Here is a 17,158-nt window from a genome sequence, read left to right as displayed (position 1 = left end):
TAAAGAATGGGATCAGAAATATAAAGATTTTTTTCTTTAAAAGATAGTATAACACATTGCTACTTTGATATGACTATAAAAGGCAATCATATAGCTTTATGGGGTGGCCATGAAATCGTGCTTGTGTGACAATATGTCAATTACAGAAGAAACTGTTTAGAGATTTAGAGCCTTTGAGTCCTGAATTCTACTCCTTTAAACTACAGCTCTGATTACTTAACATGGGGCTGCTGCAGTTTACAGTTTACTTAACAGAACAGGGGTATCTGGCCCAAAGTGACACTGGGATGGACAGACAAGCAAACAACTGGGAGTTCAGACAGTAGCGGAATAAACAGAGGCAGGAGCGGACAGCCATGTCTGCTAGCCATCTAAAGCCTTCTTAGTTTAATGTGCCCTTTGTGGGCTTAGAAGTGCTACCACAGAGGTAGCAGATGAGACCTGCCAGTGGAGAGCATAAATCATGTCCTTCCTCTGCAAGCTTTCCTGCCTCATCTCAGAGATGTGCCAAACCAAAGGTGCACTTTGTACAGGAAGCACCGTTGTCTTTTACAGACACTTTCTGTTCTTTTTTTTTTTTTTTTTTTTTTTGAGACAATGTCCCTCTGCATAGCCTTAGTTGCTCTGGAACTCACTCTGTAGACAAGGCTGATCTTGAACTCAGAGATCCACTTGCCTCTGCCTCTCAGTGCTGGAATTAAAGGTGTGTCACCATGTCCAGCTTCTTTATTGACACATGAAAGAGAAGGCCGATCTCACGATCTCACAAGGCAGTCACCATGTTATACAAGCAAACAATGAAAAGAAAGAAGGGCTGCTAAAGAAGCTTGGAAGTCGAATGCCAACAGAGACGTGCTCACAGAGGAGAGGACTTACGCTGAGGAAGGAAGAACACACTAAAATCCTGTCACAAGAACAGGCCAGATGGAAGGAGAGACATAGTGGTGTGTGCCAGGCTTCACACTGCGGTGACACTGATAAGATCACATGTCAGACTTTCCACTTATTGTCCCCAAATAAGTTCACAGTGTACTCTCTCCTGGCCTCTTCCAGATGCGACTTCAGAGTGAGGCCTTCTCAATACCACTCTCTGAGACTACAACTCACCCTTATTCCTCCTCACCTTGGTCTTCCCAATCTCCTTTCTCCACCTTTGATTTTTCCTCCACAGCATTTAGTACCACCTGTGGGTCCAGATCACCTACCTGTTTATTTTACTTTTGGATTCTACCCAGGATTTCCTCCCTTCACACAAATGTGGGTTCTAAAAAGCATGACCTTTGCCTAGCTAGTTTCTTGCTTCTGGCACTGTGTATTTTTATGTTGCTAACAGTCATGAGCCAAGGTCTGGTTCTCTCACTTGATGGACCTCTGATGAAGCTATGTTCAACTGGATTCTGGATTAAAAATTAACACATTCTTCTCTAGGAGTTTTCCCCCCAGACAGTTGATCTTATTCACAATGGGACAACACTGTCATAGCATTTTTTGAGGTAACCAATTTTAGATTGTGGCCGTTCTTTAGGCCACTTTTAGATGTTAAGTCCAAACATCTTTTATGATGTGGGTTTCAGTCCAGGTTCTCCCAGTACTTGACTATGTGGTTTCCATAAGTTTTAGCTTCATTCAAAAGAATTAAATTTGATATATAAAATAGTCTGCAAAATTTCCAACCTCTAAACATTGCTGTTGGAAAGGAAGACTAGGTTTAGACTAAAAGACATGTGAGAAGTTCCAATACAAATTCTTAAAGATGAAGAAAATTAATATTTTTTTTAACTTTTTTTAAAGGTCGACACCCTGCTGGGGTCTCAAGAGTGGCCTCACTGCTGCCCCTGCAGAGGATCTGGATGCAATTCTCAGCACCTACATAGTGGCTCACAACACCTAGGACTCCAGTTTCAGGGACCTGATGACTTCTTCTGACCTCCACAGGCACTGAGCATGCACACAGTACAGAGACATATATACAGGCAAACACTCATATGAATAAAATAAAGAAATAATGTTTAAAAAAATAATCATCCTAGGCCAGGCACTGCCCTAGGCATTTGTGTGTGGAACTTGTTAGTGTGGATGTGTACATGTTTGTATACACGAACTCAGGACTGTGGAGGTCGACAGCAGATGCCTTGTCTCGCTGTACCTGAAGCTCATCAACTCTGCTAGACTGATTGGTCAATGAGTTTGAGACATATTCCTGTCTCTATCCCTTGGTCTCCTCCCACAACTCCAATACAGGCTTTAGAAAGCGTGATTTTTGCCTTGCTTGTTTCTTCCTCCTGGCACCAAGTGGTTATTTTATGCTGCCAGCGGTCATAGTCCAAGGTAGGTGGTAATCTGGTTTGACAGGTGGTACTAAGTGCTGTGGAAAAAAAGAAAATACCCCTAGTGATAGGATCACAGGTCATATCACTGTTTCTGGATTTTTATGTGGGTAATGGGAATTGGAACTCAGGTCCTTATACTTTAGTAGCAGGTACTTTACTTAGCCATTTCCCCAGCCTCCATGCTAGGTCTGTTTGAGACAGGGTCTCACTATGTAGTCATAGCAGGCCTAGAACTCACTAAGTAGATCAGGCTGGCTTCAAACTCACAGAAACCCACCTGCCTCTGCAGGGGCACAAGTACTGGGATAAAATTCATGCACCTTTGTATGTGGCCATGCTAGATATTTTATGCCCATAAATTCCTCACCCACAAACTGAGGAGCCCACGCTTCAGAAAGAGAAATAAGGCCCACACAACAGGTACCAGACAAAGGATTTGTTTCAAGCCCAACTCCAAAGAATATACCAATATTCTTTGTACTACACCACGGGTTCCCAGTCTGGCTGCTCATCAGAATTAAGGGGCTACAGTTAACTTCAGCTTCCTAGGGCTCCATACTAGATCTATGCAATCTATTCTGAGGGGCCAGAATGCTCCGGATCTAAGGCTTTAAATGCAAGGTCAGCCACGAATAGGAAGGAACAATGCAACATGTAGTCTATGCAGTCTCCTTCTGAAAAACAGGAATTCTGCAATGAAAAAGGTTCAACACTCCACTGACAGTCATGTTCAGTGTTTGGAGGAATGCTGTCTTGGGTTCAAATGACAGCTTATTTGTCTGTCTGCACTAAAAGTTATATTCATTCAGAATTGCAGCTTTGCCTAAGGTCCTCTCATTCAATAAGTGAGCAAAAGAAGTCAGATATCAAACTCTCAGCACACTGAAGTACTGTTGCATCCTATTTTGGCCTTCTTCCTAGCTAGAACTGGTAAGTTACAAACCTATACGGTATAATAACCACTGAAAAGGCTACACACATGGATATAAAAACATCGTAAGTAACTCAAATGAAATTCTAAGAATTGTTCAAGCAGCCTATGGGAAGGCTGAAAAAAGATAACAGAAATAAAAACAGAACCAAGAGGCAGACTTGAGTTCTAACATGTCAATAATTACGTTAAATATAAAGAGCTCAAAATACTAATTAAAAGGCAGAGACTGCCAGAATGGATTTTAAATTGTGAACTAATTGTAAGACTGTTTACAAGAAATTCACTTTATATAACTTATTGTTACATGTAGGATGAGAGCCAAAGGATGGAGAAGATATTACCATGCAAATGTTAATTAAAGGAATAGGAGCTCTATTAGACACAGACTTCAGATCAAGGTTACCTGAGACAGAAAGGAACATTATATAACAGTTAAGCAGTAAATCTACTAAGAAATAGCACTTCCAAATTACATGCATAAAACAACAGCTCACAAATGTAATAAAAATAAGAAAGCTACAAAGTAGGCATAAGAACAAGTGGAGGGATCATCACTCCTCAGTCAACAACTAATAAATAACCAGGCAGAAAATCAACAGGGACAATGAAGAAATTACACATCAACAAGGACACTGCAGGAGTCCCCCCTCACCCCCAAGATCAATGCTAGGTATACAACACTCTTCCCCACAACAGCAGAATATACTTTTTTTTTTTTTTAAAGAACCCACAGAACAATACTAAGGTAGGTCATAGGGCTAGAGAGATGGTTTTACCGTTAAAAGCACTTGTTACTCTTGCAGAGGACCTAGGTTCAGTTCCCAGTGCCCACATGGTGATTGAAAATTATCTGCAATTCCAGTTTCAAGGGATTCAACATTCTATTCTGACCTTTGTGGACAGCAGGCACATGTGTGCACATACATGCATGCAGACAAAACACTCACATGAATAAAAGTTGAATGGGTGCTTGAAACAAATCCTTCGTCAAATACCTGTTCTCTGTGTGGTCCTCACTTTACCTTCCTAAGGCTTGGGCTACTCAGTGGATGAGGATTTTATGGAGTTCAGTGCTGGGAACTGAACTTAGGTCCTCTGCAAGAGCAGTGCACCCTCTTAGCTACAAAGCCATCTCCCCAGCCTCCAACCTCAGCACATTTAAAAAAACTGAAACCAAACAGAGGATATTCTCCTAGCATAATGGAATTAAGTCTGAGATCACTAGGAGGGTGTTTGGAAAAGCCTCACAAACATGACAAGCAAACAACACATGGAACAAAGAAGGCATGGGAAGAGAAACAAAACCAAGTAAATGGATGAAACAAACATATAGCATTTCCCCTGGGAGGTGACATATGCTTGTAACTCAGCACTCAAGACAGTGCAGCAACAGGGAGTGGTGGTGGACACTTTTAACCAAAGCCCTCAAGAGGCAGGTCTCTGAGTCCCAGGCCTGCCAGGCAACATACTTGTAGATCGGTAAAGCACTAGTTTAGCATGCACAAAGGTTCAAGTTGTCATATTTTCTGTCTCTGTCTCTCTCTCTCTGTCTCTCTCTCTCTGTCTCTCTATCTCTGTCTCTCTGTCTCTCTCTGTCTCTCTCTGTCTCTCTCTCTCTCTCTCTCTCTCTCTCTCTCTCTCTCTCTGTGTGTGTGTGTGTGTGTGTGTGTGTGTGTGAAACCAGAGCCCATGTGGGGGTGGGAGTGGGGTAGAGAGAGAGAGGATCCAGTTAACAAAAACACCTATAACCATCAAGAAGCAGTTTATTTATTTATTTATTTATTTAATTTATTTTGTGGGAGCTGGGAATTGAACTTAGGCCTTCACGCATGATAGGTAAGTACTCTACCACTGAACTATATATTCCCACCCCAGAGGTAAATTTATAATACTGTTATGTATTAGAAAAAGGAAATGGCTGCAAACAAATCAAAACTCATTTCCTAAGATTCTAGGAGAAAAAGGGTAAACTAGCCCTCAAACAAGCAGAAGGAAAAAAATCACAAGGATCCAAAGCAAAGACTAATGAAAAGAAAACAAAGTCAATAAACAAAAACTGGATCTTTGAAAAGATCAACAAAACAAACTTATATCAAGACCAAAAGGGAAGAGAGTGAGAGCAGGAGAGAGAACATCACACATCAACAGCAGCGATTAAACTGAATAGTAGGGCAGGTTTTGCACATTACAAGGACAACACAAGAACACCACAAATAACTTTTCAAATTAATCTGAAAACTCAGACAGTGTTTGTCCGATTTTTGTTTCTATATTAAAATCCCAGAAGGCAGAGACCTTCCCACTGCAGCTCCATTCTTGACGAGGTGTAACTTTGCAGTGACTCTGCTGCTTCAAGATCACCCATGCTCCTTACCAGAGCCTGAAGGGTGGCTTTCACCAGTGCTGTTTACAAAAAGACCTTCTGGAGCCATCGCTGCAACTCATGTAGGATTGCACACTGTGAGTCCTGTGCTGCCTATGCTTAGACAAATGAGTCCAGCTACCACTGGGGGTGTTTCTATCCTCGGACCTCCACATCTTGTGCTCTCTTTCATTGTGGGCTTTCTAGTGTGGACAGGTACACGGCATCTCTGTATGAGCTTCATATTGACAAAGAATTTTGTGGAGAGCTATGGTGGATGGGAATTCATGAGATAGCATAGTACTGGAATGCATTCACCTTATCCACCGGTACCCACAGGATATATTTACCATTACTTCTGTGCCAGCAGAGCTCTGAACGTGGACTTGGAACTCTTATCCACTATCTAATGGATTCCAGTAACCTCTCCACTTTTTTTTTTTTCTTCCATCCCTTTCTGGTTTCTGCCCCCTGGAGTCCAAGATTTTATTACAGTTACTATGAAGAATCCCAGGGGGAGATTTACAGATCCTTGAAATTATAAAAGTGAAATGGAGTATTCTAAACAATTAGACTCTAAATCTTCTAGTAATTACCTGAAGAAATACTGTAATACTGTAGGAGGAAACAACTCATTGGGGCATTATTATTAAACACTTTCACAGAAGAATACATGAGTATGAGTCCAGCTGAGCCCGTAGAAGGAAGGTTGGCATAAAAACATTTTAATTAAAAAAAAAATTGGCAATGGGGATAGAGATGGTTCAGCAGTTCAGAGAACCAAGTTCAGTTCCCAGCACCCATGTCAGGTAGCTTACAAATATTTTTAACTCCAGCTCCAGGGAATCCAACACTTTCTTTTGGCTTCTGCAGACACTTGCACTCATGTGTGTATATTTCCCCCTCCCCAAATACACAGAAATAAAAAAGAAATCTTTTTTTTTTTAAAGATAACAATGTAAAAGAGTCATGGCAGGCAGTTTTTTGATAATAACTCAGAAAACATTTACTACACTCTTTGGACGTGTGCACATAAACTCCACTTTCAGGAAAGTTGTGAAAAATTGTATACAAGTTTGGTTTTTTTTTGTGACACCTGACACCCAAATTCATACATACACATGAACATGTACATACTACACATACACTATACACGAAGATTAAAAATTGCATTTGTAAATAATCTATTTTAGAATATAGCAAGTTTGCAGTTACAGAAGATCAACCACTCATGCTGTTCAAAAGACACCTGTATTTCAGTTTCTAATAAAAGGCTATACAACTAAAGCACATTCACAGGCAGACTACCTAGCTCTGGAGGTACAAGGTCCAGGGGATGTGCTAGGTGATGATGGTCTTAAAATTCCTGAAGTGGCACAGGAGATCACACAAGAGACAGAGAGTGCATGTGTACACCTGTTTGGTATTCTCCTTATCATAAGCTACTTCGATCAAGGGAGCTCCACTTTAACACTCTTCCCCAAAGCCATACCTCTAACTGCCAAAGTGCACACTCGCTTAATGCCCCACAACTGAGAATACCTTTTAACGCACGAAGCATCAGAGAACCCTCAACCCACATCCAAACCACAGCAGGGACAAACTGGCTTAAATAAAATCACTACAATAACTTATTAGGAAAGAGTACTGGAAAGGCTTTGCAACTTTTGTGGAATACAAGTTTGTTATTTGAAACCTCATTATAAAAAAAAGAGAAAAATAATTCACTGGCAAATTCTAGCCAACATTTAGAGATGAACAAACACAAATTCTGCACAATATAGAAAGAGAAGATGAAGAAACACCTTCCATTTTTTAAAGTCAGCAGGATGCCAACACTCAAACCAAAGACAACACAAAACAGTACCAAAGCTAAACACTAAGGTCAGAGCCAGGCTTGGTGGCACAAACGTTTAATCTCAGCTCTTGGGAGGAGAGGCAGGCAGAGAGATCTCTGTGCATCTGAGGCCAGTCTACTTCTGAAAAGTTGTCTTCTGACCTCAACATGGGCATGCACACATGCACATATGCACATATGCACACAGATACCCATGCACACAAAGGAATCAAACATAAGCAAAAACACTTTAAGGGGTTTAAGCGGGGAGGGTTGCTGAAGAAATGGCTCAGTAGGTAGACGCGCTTACCACCAAGCCTGACTGCTTGATTTCCATCCCCAGGATCCACATGGTGGAAAGGGGAGAACCAACTTCTACAAGATGTCCTCTGACATTCATAGGAGTGCTAGGCATACCTGTGTGAACTCACACACAAAATTAATTAACAGCAACAACAAAACCTGAAGACTAATTTCCTTCATGTCTACAGATACCCAAGTCCTAAACTAAATAACAGGGCATCCACATCAGCAGTACATAAGAAGTTATGAATTACAACAAAGTGAAGTTACTTCAGAGAGTCAACGCTGGCTCCATATTTACAATCCAGCCACTAGAATTAATGCTGAAAGGGTGAAGAGGCTAAGCTGCACAACCACATCACCTCCATCTTCCAGACCTCTCAACTGTGACATGTCCTGAGCCTCAGCCTCTCTCTGCACCTTTTCTTTTATGACTCCTACAAGTTCTGTAGCTCAGAACTTGCCCTTGAGCTCCAGACTGATAAATCCAATTCCCTATGTACCTGTATAGGTGGCCTTCTGTACCTGTGAATCCCAAACCACCAATTCAACCAAGCACAGACCAAAATTATTTGGTTAAAAAAAACCAAAAACCCTGTGATTGTGCTGAACATGTAGTCTGTTCCTTAGTGTTACTTATTTCTTAAAAAGTAGTTACAGTGCTTACACATCATTTACATACATAGTATATTATACTATATATAAGCTAGACATAACGTGGCACCTGTGTGTGGTGGGTGCATGTGTCCTAGAACCAATTCCCCAGACAGTGTGACTGGTTCCTAGATAATCATTTTCAATCAAACATGTCCACTCTGCCATTTCCAATGCTCAAACACGTCTGTCTGTCTGTCTGTCCTTAGTAAACAGAAACTCCATTCTCCTAGTTGCTTAGGTCAGTACTCCTAGGGCCAACCCTTATCTCCTTTCATATCTAAACCCGGTCTATCAGTGAATCCTGTTATCTCTTCCTTTAAAGTATCTCTTTTTCCATATTTTATCCTTTTCGTGCTTCCTCCACAGGCACAATCCTGGTCTGCGGCATCCTTTTACCTGGGTTATTACAACAGCTGACAACCTGATCTTCCAGTCTTTCTTGTACCACGCCTATCTCCTACATACAGCCTTGCTTATGTAAGCAAAGCCTGCATGCAAATGTCACAACAGTACAGTGCAATAAGAATAAGCACTCTGCCTTCACTTGCTACTGCCCGTTCAGAGAACACTAAACCCTTACTTGTGCCTAACTGTGCCCATGTGACACAGTCCCCCCTTACTCTTCTGGCTTTATGTCTAACTATTCTTCTGGTTTCTATCACTCTGGTATACCATCTTCTCAAGTCCTCAAAATTGCAAACAAGGGTGTGAATTTGGTTTTCTTACTACCTAGAAAGGCAGCTTATGGCTTGTTCTCTAACTCCTTGCAAGCAACCAAATGTTACTATATCCTCTCAGAAGGGCATACATAACATACTCCTAAGTGAGCAACTTACACTTTCTCAAGTCCATGTATTCTCTACCCCCTTGGTTTCATGGATTTTTATGCAAATCATTTTTGATTCATTTTTTTTTATACTTGCATGCCTATTTTCCTCTTCTATGGAAGGCAAGCTCCCAAGGACAGAAACAGTTTGTTTGCCCAGAACAGTGCTTCAGACACAGATGCTCAGAAATTATTCACTGAATGAAGGAGCCTTTGGCTAATATGTGAAGAATTTGGGATCAGGCAACTTGACTGATTCAGATCTTGACTGAATTCTAGTTTTGCCATTTCCTCACTATGCCTGGGCAGCTCTGGATAGGTTACTCACTCACATTTCATGTGTTCTCATTATCAAATGGTGATGGCAAGCCCCATGCCAGAGCACCATTAGGGATTGACATTTAGAAACAGTAACATGCTGGATACATAGACTTAGTACACGGGTACTCAGAACAGGACAGTTACTCAGTACTCGGTAACTGTTTAGATGAGGTCTCAAAAGCCCTAACGTTGTTTTTTTTTTGTTGTTGTTTTTTGTTTTTTTTAAGGCAGGGTCTTAAAAGCTGGTCTGGAACTTACTACACAGACCAGGCTGGCCTGGAACTGTCAGAGACCCACCTGCCTCCCAAGTGCTGGCATTAAAGGTGTGCACCACCACACCTGTATCATTATGAGGTGTTGACTTGTGCGTTGATTCACTTAATCAGTTATGAACTCATCTTTGATCCCAGATGCTGGGACACACTAATATACACTCTCTTCATTCAGATCTTAGCTATGTAAGCTTGAAACTTATGTGATCACCACACCTCTGTAACCTTCTGTTTCCTTAATTGTTAAACTGTGAGAAGATAATACCTACTGCATAGCTTTGAAAAGTGCCTAGCGCCGAGCGGTGGTGGCGCACGCCTTTAATCCCAGCACTTGGGAGGCAGAGGCAGGCGGATTTCTGAGTTCCAGGCCAGCCTGGTCTACAGAGTGAGTTCCAGGACAGCCAGGGCTACACAGAGAAACCCTGTCTCGAAAAAACAAAAAAAAAAACCAAAACAAAAAAAAAAAGAAAAAAGAAAAAAAAGAAAGAAATAAAGAAAGAAAGGAAGACAGAAAGAAAAGTGTCTAGCATAAAGAAACTTCTCACTACACTAGCTAGGGTCATGATGTACTCCAGGTGAAGGGTCAAAGCACGTATATTAGGGACAGAGAAGTTAAGAAAACCAGGCATCAACTATAGGAACGTCTTCTAGGCTGGGAGGGGCCCACATCTAAGAAGTTCAACAACAATGGTAGGAAAGCTGTGGGTATGTGTTGGGGGTGTACGCAAAGAGGATGTCAGCTGTCCCGCTCAACCACTCTCCAGCTCTTTTGAGATTGAGTCTTTCACTGAACCTGGAGTTAAGCATCTAGCAAGCCCCAGAGCACTGGAGTTACAGACCAGGCCCACCAACTTGAACTTTTTAATGATGGGAACTCAGACCCTCATTCTTGAATAGCAAGCACTTGGAGCCATTACACCCCTCCAAAAAAAGGGGTTTTCAGTCGAGGTCAGTAGACGGCGCACTTTCACCCGGTGAGAAAAGGGGCATCACTTCTAAAGACTGAACAGGAACCAAGGTGGGGAGGCTTGCAAAGGGTTCGTGTCTTTAAAGGAGCTAGAGGAGCGCGGGGGAGGGGGACCAGGCACGGAGGGAGGTGTGGCCTAGGCCAGCCATCAGAGCGACGCGGCCGTTCCCACACCCAGGTCCCGCGCTTTCTGCCTCAGTGTTCCCTAAGGATTCGCTTCTGGACGCTCCTAAACTGCTTAGCTCCCTCACACTCCCACCACTCTTACCTCTTCTTCCAGTCTTTCCCTCACTCTCCCGCCTCCTGCACCCCAGACGGAAATGACGAATAAGTAGTGCGCCACGCCGCGCCAGAAAGGTTCTGCCGGAGCGGGAAAAAGGGTTCCGGTGAGGCTCACTGCGCCGGCGCGCGGGCGCGAGCGGTTAAAGCGCTTTTCGGTGTTCGAGCACCTAGATTTGTTCCCTCGGCCTGCCGGGTTCGAAGTCCCCTCAGCAAGGATCAAGGAGACGGTCGCCTCCTAAGGACCGTTTTCCTCCGGCTCCGAAGCCTCTCGGCGTCCGTCTGTGGCCCTTGCCCTTTGACCCCGTGGCGGCGGGGTGAGAGGTCGGGTGGCCATCTTGTGGCGGCGGCGCGGGCGGCTGTTACTGCGGAGACCTGTCCCCTCCCCCACCTGGTACCCCCTAGCTGTCTGTCAGTCGGCGGAGAGCCCTGCAGCCTGTCAGCAGAGGCCTGGGCCGAGTGCAGTCGCTTTCCCCGTCTCATCGGGCGGCCCAGGCTGCTTCTCACCACCGCCACCATGTCCTCCTTCTCGGAGTCGGCGCTGGAAAAGAAGCTTTCAGAGCTGAGCAACTCTCAGCAGAGTGTGCAGACCCTATCCCTGTGGCTCATCCACCACCGCAAGCACGCAGGACCCATCGTCTCCGTGTGGCACCGCGAGCTCCGCAAAGGTGATCACCCCCACCCCTGGGCTCTCCCATGGGTGTGTTCTCTCATCCACTTTCTCACACCCCTCTAGCTTCTTAATTAAGCCTTGCCTTGCAGGCTTGGGTCTCTGATTGAGGTTCTGAGATTGGAAACAGTGTTATTTTATTTTTTGCAGAGGGAAACTGAGGCCCGGTAAGGTATGGGATATTCGCCTGAGGTTCCAAGGGCGCAAATGCCCAGACTTGATGTTGCTAAGCTGCTTTCCTCTTCACACCTTACTACAGTTGTTTTTGTTTGTTTTAAATCGTGGCTGTACTTGGAGCTGGGAGCCCTGCGTTGGGCATTTGGAATAAGATCCAGCTGTCTCTGGTCAGACTGATTGAGAACTTGTGCAAGCATGTTATAGCTAAGTGATACTGGGAACGTTTCTTCATATCCCTGTGCCTGTGTATTCTAATCTGTTAAACTGACACAAATTTACCTGTACTTACAAAGCCTTGAGTCAATGTTAGTTACTATCCATAGACTTCAGAACAGGCCGGTAAATTGGGTAGCCTTCTGCACTTGCCACTAAATTCAGACTTTCGGGATCCGACATCACAGAGCTCTACCTGTTTCTTGCCAGGCCCTGTGTTGGATGTAGGTTGTTTCTGGCCACAGTCTGGAAGTTAAGCCTGTCTTTGTCACTTATCCCAACAACTTAACCTCTGTGTTCTTTATTCCTTATATAGAAAATGGAGATGATGGTAGTTTATGTTACTATAACTTTATCATGTGCTGCTATCTTTATGCAGGTTGCTTTTGTTTTTGCTTTAGGACAGAACCTTACTATTTAGCCTTTACTGGTCTGGAACTCCCTATGTAGACCAGGCTGGCCTCGAACTCAGATCCATCTGCATCGTCTCCCAAATGCTGGGATTAGCGGTTTGTGCCACTATACTGGGTGGTTCTTTTGTTTTTCTTTTTTTTTTATTCTTGGGGCCTTTTGAAATAGGAATTTTACAGATGGGGGAAACACAGAGGTCACCAAAGCAGATTCTAGTAAGAAGCCAGGATAATCCAGTAAGCATTTTAGTGTGCTGTGGGCACAGTGCAGGTTTTCAGTAGAAGTGGTAGGTTAAGACTGTTGACTGCCCAGTGTACACTTTGGTCTTTGCCTTCAGGTTGCCACATCGTGGTGTGGAGCAGCGACAGGTACAGTGCTAACTCACACTGCACTGGGTTCCTTAGCAGAAGACTGAGGGTTGAAGCTTAGTGGGAAGTAATTTCATGAGTATGTAGACAAGAAAACTGAAGTGGAGAGTGGGATAGTCAGTCTTCGAACTGATTCGCCTCAAACTCCAGGGTTTTCAGGAGACTGGACTCTCTTCTGGCAGAGCCTCCCAGTTATGATTTGCTCTACCGACGTAGGAATCCCTTCAGCCCTCTGGGGCTTAGGCAGAGCATATCTACAGCATCTGTGGAGACATGAGAAAACTGTCGGTAACCTTTGCTGAATTCCCTTCGGCAGAGTCTCTTGATCATCTTGAAATCACCAGCCCATCTCAGACTTCTGTTGTGAAGCTTTCCTTCTCAGTTCCTCACCTTACCTTTGAGTTCCTGGAAAATAGCATTTGGAGAAGTCTTTTGCTGCTGCAGCTCCTTTATGGGTAATGTTGTCTGATGGGCCGTCCACAGCAAATAGGCTGGCATTCTTATCCCCGTTTCATGGAAGATAAAGCTAGAGCAAGACCAGTGGCTTGTTCAGGGGTCTAAACTGGGACGTGGGCTCAGGGAGGACCACTACCAAGACTTAGTGCTTTTTCAAGTACCTAGTGCCTGCCTTAGTGATCTTAACTTGAGGCACTTTGCTCCATTGTGTCCTCTCCTATCCCATCCCGCCACTCGCCTTCACTTCATTTTAGTTATGTCTCTTTCTCCAGGTTTGTTTTGATCAGGATCCTATAATGCATTCAGAATTGTATCTATCACACAGTTATTAGCAGTTAGTTTAGTAGTTTAGTTGTACCTCTGATAATGTTTTCATGTTTGATTAAAGAACGGACCTAAATGGCCGTGGTTTAACTATCTGTGGCAATTTCAGAGCCGTGTCTCTATTTTTCACAAGGCAACACATAGATTATTTCTCCACTGGTGAAATGAGCCAATTCACACCAAATTAGATTGTATTAAAGGCAGGTTTATTGGGAGGCTGCTCTAGGGCAATTTGGTTTTGGACCTGGGACAAGGGACTGAGGTGCATATTTTACATATCAAAACAAACCTGGCCTCCAGGTTCTCCCAGCATCCCTCAGTCTCTACCTAGCATAACCTACCCCCAACCCTGAACTTTGCAGCCCAGGGTCTGGGCTGCCCTTCTCCTAAAGCCCTATTGATCCAGACATTTTGGTCTCTCTCTCCTCTTCTGTCTGCTTGAGCACCCTTTTCTCCACCCCACCCCCTGCACCCATAGTGACTTCCCTGACCTTCCTTGGGGCCAGTGAATTTGTCCACTGGAGAACAGCTTCCCAATAAACCAGCCTTTAATATATTCTAATTTGGCTTAAATTGGCTCATTTCACCAGCAGAGAAATAACCTATCCGCAGTCACTATCTACATGTGGCTATTGGACATTTAAAATGGTGACAAAGGAATAAATATAATTGAAGATTCAGTTCCTCAGTTTTATTAGCTCAATTAAGTGCCTCTTGGCCACCATGGTTGATAGCTCCCAGATTGAATCTTGCAGAACTAGAGTTCTTCCCCAAGCATTGAGATGTATATTCATTTCCTATCCAGCTTCCTTGTGAGCTGATAACATCCCTATGTTAAAATAGAAAAGGATTTTGTACTCTGATACTGAAACTGACTTTCCCCTTTTGATCTAGCCTACCCTGAGTTTTTAAAAATGGCCATCTGTGCCTAGGAAGAAGTTTTCCTTGTCTTAGACATTACCCCTGTCTTTGAGTTATCACTAAAGTACTTAAATTATTTCCTCTCATTTAGGAATCGCTTCTGTTTTTAATGTGTTATTTTCTAGGAATTATTAGTTAGTCCTTTTAGAATGTAAGTAGAACTTCTTTACAGTATGGAATAGTTGGGTATTACAGTGCTATTAGCTGCTTGCTCGCTCTATCCATCTATCTATTTTGAGGCAGGGTCTTACTATGTAGCCTTGGCTGTCCTGGGACTTGCTACATTGACCATACTGGCTTCAGACTCCCAGGGGCTTACCTGTCTTTGCCTCTCTAATGCTAGGATTAAAGGTGTGTGTGGCTAAAATGAATTATTTTTAATGTTTGTTTGTTACTGTGGCCACAATATAGGTAAATAGTTCCTTTTTCCAGAATACTTTGTAGTCTTTCTCTACACATCAACATTTTTGATTAGCCAATCTTTTAAACTTCACTCAGCAAGGAGGTGGGAAGATATATTTTGTCATATTGTACCCAGAGTTGCAGTAGTGGGAAGTGTATGCTGTTTGTTGGCTGTGTCACAGTGCCTATACACACAGAGTACTTGTATTTCTCTTTTAGGGCGCCCAATGTGATTTAGGCCAAATGAAGGCATTGGATCCCTTGGGACTCTAGTTAATAGGTAATTGTGAGCTGCCATGTGGGTGCTGGGAACCAAATTTTGGTCCTCTGGAAAAGCAGCCAATCTGCTCTTTTTCTGAGATAGGGTCTCACTATGTAGTCCTGGCTAGCTGGGAACTGACAGAGAGAGCTCTGCCTTCCTCTGCCTTCCAAGTGCTGTGATCAAAGTCATATGTCAAGCTCAGCTGTAGGAGTGAGGTTGTTTGTTTGTTTTTTAATCAAATAATAGTTTGTTATCATTTCTTTAAAAATTCTGAAAGGAAAAGCTGTACTAACCCTGAGTGAGCATAGCATACATGGCTGAGTTTTGGGTTGTGTAATTAGGTGCCTATGAGGACTAAGACCTTTTAATATGTTTAAGTAGAGTGCTATTCCTCTTTTCTATTTTCACTCTTCATTTTATTTTAATTCATACATTTTAATTGCATCATTTTTAAAATTAGTTCCTTCATTGTTTTTGAGATTATAATATGATTTCCCCCTTCTCTTTCTTCCCTTCAAACCTTCCCATATACTCCTTCTTGCTCTCTTTCAAATTCATTCCTTCTTTTTTTATTAATTGTTGTTACATACCTATATGTATATACATATATATTTCTAAGTATAACCTGAACAGTCTCTATAATCTTACTCGTATGTGTGTTTTCAGGGCTGACCAAGCTGACCATTTGGTACTGGATAAATTGGTGTGTTCCTCACTGGGCAAAACTATTTCTCCCACTCTCAGCATTTGTTAGTTGCCTGTAGTTCTTTGTGTAGGGTTGAGGACTCATGGGCTTTCCTCTGTTCGTGTTAGCATATCTATTTTGTTCTTCAGCTCATCATGTTGGTGAGACTATGAGTATAGTTTCCAACTTTAAAATCTTTCCACTCTTTCCCGATCCCTGAGCCTTGGGTGCAAGGTTTATTTTATAGATGTATTCATTGAGACTGGACTTCACAACTACATTTTGATTGGTTGTGCTTTTGTGTAATGGTCTCCATCTATTGTAAAGAAAAGGTGTTTTTTGTTGTTGTTTTGTTTTGTTTTTTAATACAAGGGTGAGGACTACACTTATCAGGCCCTAGAGAAAGATGTGTACCTATAGGAGTGTTCTTAACTGCTGAATCATCTCTCTAGTCTTTTGTTGTAATGCCATATTTGTAACAGTAAGACACTGTATCAACTATTGATACTGTTTTCTTGACTTTTTTTTTTTTTTTTTTTTTTTTTGAGACAGTCTCAATATGTAGCTCTGACTGCCTTGGAACTTGCTAGCATTAGGTAGACCAGGCTGGCCTCAAACTCATAGAGATCTACCTGTTACTGCCTTCCCAGTATTGGGATCAAAGGCATTCACCTCTTCGCCTGGCTTTGTTTTGCTTTTGAATAATCATTAAGATAAGTATAGGTTCTCACAATCTTCTCAGTTACTTATCTAAATTAGGTTATTACTAGATGGCTAATGAGTGTAGTTCAATATCTCTCTGTCTAAATGTGCATTCAGTCACATTGAGACCCTGTCTCAAAACAAAACAAAACCAAAAACTATAATGTTTTAAAAACCCTGTTTTTAATTTGGCTTTTTCTGTAGCTTTAAAGTATCAAGTTGCCATTGAACTGATAATAGGGTTCCTAATGGAGGAGTTAGAGTGAAGGCTATTGGAGCTGAAAGGGTTTGCAGCCCCATGAGGAGAGCAACAATACCAACCAACCACAGCTCCCAGGGTCTAAACCACCAGCCTGGGAGCACTTAGGGAGGGATCCAGGGCTTCAGCTGAATAGTAAGAGTGGAGGGCCCTGCTGAGCATAGGTGGAAGAAGAGATCCTTGACCTCATGAAGGCTGGACGCCCCACAGGGTGGGAATT

The 17,158-nt window shown here is 42.8% G+C and overlaps 2 protein-coding genes across 3 annotated transcripts in view; one reads left to right on the top strand and one right to left on the bottom strand.

Annotated features, from left to right (window-relative positions):
• Tti1 (TELO2 interacting protein 1) overlaps positions 1-11,118 on the bottom strand; it is a 47,290-nt gene extending 36,172 nt beyond the window's left edge. The window contains exon 1 of the mRNA XM_028786581.1: positions 11,078-11,118. The gene's annotated coding sequence lies outside the window, so the exon portion shown is untranslated. The remainder of the gene's footprint in view (positions 1-11,077) is intronic.
• A 170-nt stretch (positions 11,119-11,288) lies between these two features.
• Rprd1b (regulation of nuclear pre-mRNA domain containing 1B) overlaps positions 11,289-17,158 on the top strand; it is a 44,830-nt gene continuing 38,960 nt past the window's right edge. For both annotated transcript variants that reach the window (XM_028786573.1, XM_028786572.1), the window contains exon 1: positions 11,289-11,756. In XM_028786573.1, the coding sequence (XP_028642406.1) occupies positions 11,606-11,756 (151 nt within the window). In that variant the 5' untranslated portion in view covers positions 11,289-11,605. The remainder of the gene's footprint in view (positions 11,757-17,158) is intronic.

Source organism: Grammomys surdaster, unplaced genomic scaffold, assembly GCF_004785775.1.
Source record: "Grammomys surdaster isolate TR1022 unplaced genomic scaffold, NIH_TR_1.0 125561, whole genome shotgun sequence".
Classification (NCBI taxonomy): domain Eukaryota; kingdom Metazoa; phylum Chordata; class Mammalia; order Rodentia; family Muridae; genus Grammomys; species Grammomys surdaster.
The sequence above is the reverse complement of the archived record's forward strand: the minus strand, read 5'-3'. Positions and strand labels throughout refer to the sequence as shown.